At 40.1% G+C, this 7,332-nt stretch overlaps 1 protein-coding gene across 1 annotated transcript; it reads right to left on the bottom strand.

The window, feature by feature from the left end:
* Positions 1-6,013: 6,013 nt before the first annotated feature.
* Positions 6,014-6,995, bottom strand: gnrh3 (gonadotropin-releasing hormone 3). The gene is made up of 3 exons (XM_085477467.1): positions 6,764-6,995; positions 6,545-6,625; positions 6,014-6,210 (listed from the first exon to the last, which is right to left on the bottom strand). Exons 1-3 carry the CDS (start codon positions 6,899-6,901, stop codon positions 6,157-6,159), a joined length of 273 nt encoding a protein of 90 aa, XP_085333593.1. The 5' UTR covers positions 6,902-6,995; the 3' UTR covers positions 6,014-6,156.
* Positions 6,996-7,332: the final 337 nt, after the last annotated feature.

The following is a 7,332-nucleotide window of genomic DNA, read 5'->3' as shown; positions in this document are numbered from 1 at the left end:
TACACACATACAAAAAATGCTGTGTACAAGATTTTCTCTTATTCACAAGGGGCGCTTTCTAGACTGCTTGAGGCATCTGCTTTGATTGCATAATTCCCAAGAGACGAACAACACAAAACAAAAATACTGACTGAATTCAGACTTATAATATACCGAACAAATAACATACCAGCTCCACTCTTCAAAACCATAGTTCTCTAAAGAAAAGGAATTGGAGAGTAATTCAAAGTTGAAAGCTTAGCTCTTTCGTGGTGAATGCAGGGATGAGGGTAAAAGATGAAACAAACTTTTTCTCCTGGCTGAAAATGTGCAGTATTACTAAAACAAATAGGTGATAGCATACACATTTGCGTACACTTAAACTTAAGAGGCACATATCTGAGATACTATAAAACCTTTTTAAGCCTTAAATGCTGCAGATATTTCAGGAATGGATGCCGAGGAAATGTATTATGATGCAGGGGTAACACAACAGGTCCTTTATGTCATCTGGTGCTTTGCCGAATGTAGCATGACAGTTTCAAACAAAGTAAACACTGTTGGTGAAATGAAAATTAAATTAAATGACAGGTCCATTTTCTTCAAAAAAGAAAAAAAAAGTAGGGGAGATTTTCTGCATCCAAATGATACGGCTGCTCTCAAAGCTCACAGTTTTCTTCTCTTTCGATTAAATGCTCTTTCTCTGGCTGTTTGTGCTTTACAGTGGAGTGTGCTACATCGCTACTTTCTTCTCTACAGGGGCCCCTGGGCTCCCCAAGCAATAGGAGTAAATTAGAGTGCACCTGTTCCAGCTCCAAGATAAGCCATCTCCAGAGGATTTCCTCTGAGTAAAATGAAGTGAGTGAAGAATAAACAGAATATCACAGCATTACTCCGCCAAGGTGAAGTTGCTGCTGCTCTGGGGACACGGTTCGTTTTGCACAACACCCAGCAAAATATCCTCTATAAACCTCTGGATGTAAGACTGTAGGAATGGTCTCTGCTCACAGCGGAGAGAATAGGTGCTGCACTTTTGTGTTCCAACCAAGGCAGCGCGTCTGCTTCTCAACTGTATCTACTCACAACCTTGACTTGAAATGCTGTTATTTGTGGTCTGGGTTTTGTGGTTTGTTTCCAGCATGTTTTGATTCTGTGTCAACACATCTGCGATAGTCAAACATCAAACCACATACTTTCCCTTTTTCCATTCCTGTACCGCTGCCAAACATTTCTGAAAGTATCTAATTAAGTCAACTAAGAAAATTGTCAGTACATCTTTCCCCTCTTCCCATCAGCTTAGCCACATGAGTAACTCCTTGTATGTTTCTTAGAGGAAATAAAAGCTGTAACCCCAGTGTGATGCCCAAAGACCACTGACCGTAGATGTCTAGAATGCAAAATTCACTCAGTTGGTTTACACATAAAAGGCACGGATAATTAGAGGAAAAATGTAATTCATCATACGTTTGATAATCAGTCTGATTTGGTCTCCTATCTGCACTAGGGCATTCAAATAACCCCCCTACTATTAGCACCCCTCTCTCCCTCACACCAGTAGTCTGTTTTACCCTCTCTTTGTTCCCCTACAACACATTATCATTATTGTAGCTAATTGCATGGTTTGCCTTGAAGTCGGGCTGGAGACTCATGATCTGGGGTTGAAACGTGGACAGGGATCCAGTCTTCTCCACAGCTTGCTTTACTCTGCTAATTGCTGTTACCACAGGATAAGGCGTGCTCCTCGCTGTGGCCAGCCGGACAAGGCTGGAACAAGCATGGGGTGGGATGGGTGGAGGGATACTATCACACAAGGGTGGTAAGATGTGGGAGGGAGAGCCAAGGGTGGCATAACTGACGTGGGATGGGTAGACCAGATTGGGGAGGGAAAGGATAGCAGTTGGAGGTAAGCGGGGGGGGATGGAGCTGGTGTTAGATGTAGGTCAGCAGGAGTGGAGAACCCTAAAGATTACAGTTGGTTAGTGCGACCCCTCTCTGACAGGATCTGAGACCTTATTCCCAGCAGAGGTGGAGCCTGGCATTTGGGGAACCCAGCTATTAGTGAGGCTAATAAAGCCCATGCAGAAAGTTTTGAACCTCCAGTAGCCCAGAGACATTGTCCTGACATGAGTCCAAAGGCTGAATCTTAGTTAATATAAACCTAAATGACTAAAGAGAGTCTTTAAATGACTTTTAATTAGACAGCCGAGCCGTGCTGCGGAGTAAAACACATCTATAGGCACCCATTCTCATTTACAGTCTCTCTTAATAATTGTTTTTACGAGCACCTCTTTTTATTATCATTGTTTATTAAAGAAGAGTAATTTAAAAGATGAGTTCATCTAACTCTAAAAATCTGAAATCTCTCTGAGCGCTGACAGTTTCCTAATTCATATGGGAATGTTAGTTTTACACCACAGTATCAGCTTCCAACTTTAAAATGAGTCAGAGCTCCCCGATGGGGTTTTAGAAAAGGAAATGGAATCACAGACATAACGAGTGACAAAGCCTCCATCACCTCATATAAGATCTCATTCCATCTGTGAGAACTTTGGGTCTACCCTAGAAAAATAATAAATATCCCCCTCTCATGGCTGCCGCTCTTTTTGTTCAAAAGGTGTTTTCAAGACCAAACAAAAGAAATGGTGTCATTAATGATATATATTATGAACTAGGGCCTCTTAGAACAGTTTCCTACAAATGCATGGATAAGGGGTTGATCTCTCTCCTAACAAAGGATCTCTAAAATATGAAGTGAAAAGCTACCCAAGATGAAGCTGGTAAAGAAACAAGCGAGGAAGAGCCTATTTCCACAACACAAACAGATTTCCTGGCCTTTAGCAGTCTCTTACTGGGATACTTTGAGACATATCCATCAAAACACAGCTGTATTCATTCATATTTCATATCTCCTCCTTCTCCCAGTGCTTTAACACTGTTCTTTGATCAAAGGAGAGAAGTCGGATCACAACAGGAAGGTTCCCTGCCAGCCAAGAAGGAGAAGGAAGGCCAATTCACTACTGTACATGTTACCATATAGCTAGCTGTAGTTGAAGACTTCACTCAACGAAACAAGGGGAGAAAAGTAGAATAAAATAAATGAATGTCTTGCAAATGCAAAACTAAGAACGCTTGAGAAATTCATGACTTTCCATTGATGAAATGCGAATTTCCACATTTTACAGAGAGCTTAATTCTCGGCCGTGTGCAGGCCTGCTGCAAAACTGTGCAAAATAAAACACAAACTCCATCAGACAGTGGGATCAAAAATGAGCAATTTTCGAAGAGTTTGGGATGATTGAATGAAGCCTTTGTTAGATTTAGAGGAATAACAGTTTCTCCAACTTAAGTGATGGAATTGCTGAGAGATGGGCATCCACAAGCTGATTCAAAACACACAGCTCAAGAGTGTCACCATGTGGAGATGAGGCGACATAGCAAAAAAAAGTCCCTGAGCAGCTGTCTGAACAAATGCTTTACCTCAGAACACGGCTCCAGAAAAGCATTAATATTTTCATTTCTTCTATTAACCTTTCCTTAGTCTTTAAAATACATTTTCTCCAATTAAATTTCACCTGTTTTACATTAAGCCTTCAGCCACTCTCTTTACCTGACGTCTACCATATCAATTCCAAGACACAGCCGTTCCAAAGACCCTTTTCAGTGAGGCTCTGGGAAAAAAGTGTTTGAAGACCTCCCTGACATTTAGACTCTCTCTGAAGATGACTTTGCCTTCTACTATAGCCTGCGGGAACATAGTAAGACCCACACTAAACTTCAATTGATATGCAGTGCCAGATTCCTCCAGGGGAAATTATCATTCTGTTCATAATAAGAGCCACAACAAGCACCTGGAAAATGACTTTATTATACACTCCGCTTCAATAAAAGTTTCCTATGACCCATCAGAAACACACACGGTGCAAGGGGCATAATAGTGATGAAATGAAAACTATATTATGCATATGATAGAATGCTTATTTGATGGTAGGCAGCGCAAGGATGCACATCTGCTCGGATGTGCTTGATTGGCAGGTGTGTTAATGCTGCGCCGTAGCCTTGGATGGAGATGCTCTGAGACCCCCTTTTTCCTGAAGCCATTATCCAAATATGTTCTGTTTTTCAAACAAATGAATGGCACAAAAATCAAAGTATCAAAAATGTATTGCCCTTCATAATGGAATTCCCTCAGAGCAAGGACATGTAACAATGGGCCATTCTCAGCTTCCTGTGCTTTCCCTCTCTATGCCAATGGACGTGACCTCCACTGCTTTAACAATGGGGCATCCAGCAGCATAAGCACTTGGCTTCTCTCACCGCAGCCTCTACATGCGGTAAAGCTGCTTTTATCTTTGTTGTTATATTTAAGGATGACATCCTAGCCTGTCGGCCTCTACTATTGTCTTCACCGTGATTATTTTCTATCCGTTGTTTAGCCCCAGTTGTGGCTCTTTGATGAAAAGGTCGCCACTCAATTGGAAAACAGTCATTAAAATGCGGTGGGTACTATTCACCAGTGTGCATGGGGGAACCAACTCAACTGAGCTGGTTAATCAAAAGTTAATTATATAATTTTCATGCAGATGAGGGAAACATTCAAATGAATCCCAACTCTACAATCATTACAAAAAATAAATAAAGAAATAATTCTAAAATGCTATAAAATGTTCAGGGACCAGGAGGCTGTAAACAATATGAAGTTTAATTTGAGGTAAACAAAGTGAATATCCACCAGGGGGTCTGGGAAGGAGAAAGTGAGGTTAAATCAAATTTGGAAACATAGATACCAGCAGGTTTTGTTGTCCTGATATACGTGCAATTAGGCAGGTCCTTGATGAGGACACTGGGAGGGAGAAAGTTGGCTTTCACTGCAAATGCTTTGGGATTATTTAAAGGGAATTTATGGGATTTTATGTTTTATCTGTGAACATTAATTATCCCCACAAAAGTGTACCAAATTGAATAAAAACTGTATTTTAGGATGTGTTATAAAAGCACGATTATCTTTTATGAAGATGTTGCAAAATTACTGAAAATGCCACGAAGCATAAACTCAAGTAAATCAATTCAAGGAAGTCTCATCGTGACTTTCAGAAGAAAATACCCAGGATAATAGTTTCCCCTGTAACTTTGTCAACGGAGCTAAAGTATAATATAACACTTTTCAAAAATACTTAAGTCTTTCCTCATCAAAGGAAATGATTGTGCTATGCAAAGTACAACCATGAATATTAAACCAATGACGTGAAGTATCACAAATGAACAAGCATTGTTCTGGAAGTGCAATGGAATGTGGTTTAATTTCGCTTTAATTCTATGTGCTTTTATAATGTTCACCTTTTCCCAATTGTGCCAGCGGGTTTGGGTTCATTGGTGTGCATTACAACCACGCTCTAACAATGCCGGGCCTCCCCGGTGTCAGCACAGTTCATGAATCCTAGCCCCTTATGCACCAGGCGATTAGTATGGTGCTCTGTCTGTGGGGCTTTGCCAGAAAATGAGTTCTCTTTAAAACATATGCCCCCTGCTGATTCTTTTCCTTTCCTGATATGAAATTCCAATTTTTTTAATGAACACCAATTTCCTGTACAGAGAGGGGGGAAATAAAGTTCTACTCTTGGTCTGTTTTGGATGACTGCAGTTATCCTAAATTAGCAGAAAGCAGTTGCGGACATTAAAAGCAGAAAATATTTAGGTAGGTGTCTAATCAATATTCAAGTGTGAGCAGGAAAATCAGCTGGTGAGATTTTCCATATTGCATATGCAAGTGACTGGTGTGGCAGAAAATGGAATTACCAAAACTGTAACAAATTCAATTAAGTCATTGATTTCTAATAAATTGGCTTAATCACCAGCTGTTGTCATGCTAAGATTGTTGTGTCACAAGTTTGTCATGCTTGTCGGTCGTGTCTGCTTTACAAAGGCGGCTGAATCTGTTTAAAGACTTTAAAAGAGCATTTTATATCGTTTAATCTCCAATAACAAGATCAACAAGATCTATAAAAAACACACTGAGCAATACACAATTAGCTAATCTGGATTTTAAAGTTTATTACAGTTTTACAAGGCTTTAACCACCGATAACAAATAATTAACATCTGCGTAACAAATGATTTGCTGAAGTCACCATCTTGTTGCCGGGCGATCTTTCCCATGTGCTGCTGATAATGATGTAGCTCTTCAATTATTAGGGAACCTTTTTTTTCGGTCAAAGTGACTGGAATCATCATTAATCTGAAGAGATTAAAATTAAACATTTTAATCAGTCATTCGAGCTGCTTCTTTAAATATTTAATCTAAAAATATTTCAATTTGAATTGATATGTAGGCTCAGTAGATACCAAACAAGAGAGAAAAATTTGCAGTACATCTATCACCACTCCCAAAACTAAAAGGAGTCACACCCATATTCTTTCATGCGAAGAGGGAAAAATAAAAACAGTCACTGAGCAGTTTGTATATTGTCATTGCCGCTTTGGAACACACTGGCACACAGTGGTGTAGTGTACATTAATATTGTACAATTGAACTAGACATTGGTGATAAATTATGCATAATAGGCACTTACTATATTGTATGGTCTAAGTCTCTCTTGGATTTGGGCATTTGCCTCATCGGGAAGAGACACCACCCCTCCTGTGCCCATCATCTATGTAGAGTAAAAGAGAATTTAGAAGATGTTCCCATCTGATCCCATTAACAGCAGGTTTGAAGTGTTTTGGTCGTTCCTGTTATATTTTGCCCTTATTTAACATTTCATTCAGTTCCACATATAATAATTACTCACCCTAATGGTTGCCTCAAGCTCTCCCACACTTCTCTTTCCACCTGGTAGCCATCCATAGGACCAGTGCTGGGACAGGGTGACCTGAACCACCAACGCCAGCAACAACACCTGCATTATAACTCTGCTGCCTGCTTCCATTAGAACTGCAGGGGAAGCCAAAATTGTAGTAAAAACCCCCAAAAAGAAACAATAATGCCACAGTATCCTCACTCACAGCTCCTTGGCTTGCAGAGCAGGGACTGTAAAGCATCACCAGACACTAGTAAACATTTTAGATAGTAATTAAGGAGAGGAGTACTTTTAACTTAATGAACATTGAACAAATTTAAGTGACTACTGACTCACCTCTGTATTTGCCTTGTTAGCATGTGTCGCATTAGGCAGTGGGGGGATTTTATAGGTGTTGTACAAGGCTGCTGTCAGGATTATAATCCCCATCTGCAGGTGTGACACATTCACTGACTAATGGGACAAAATACTACTAATGGAGTTGGCTAAGTGCTCAGATATGCTGACATCACCGTGACAGTTCACACAGCATTAAAAATATAACAACAAACATCACTGCG

The sequence above is a fragment of the Copadichromis virginalis genome, linkage group LG13, assembly GCF_057382275.1.
Source record: "Copadichromis virginalis isolate Kocher_CV1m ecotype Utaka linkage group LG13, C_Virginalis_male_GT1.1, whole genome shotgun sequence".
Lineage (NCBI taxonomy): Eukaryota > Metazoa > Chordata > Actinopteri > Cichliformes > Cichlidae > Copadichromis > Copadichromis virginalis.
Note: the sequence above shows the minus strand (reverse complement) of the source record. Positions and strands in the feature narration are given on the sequence as shown.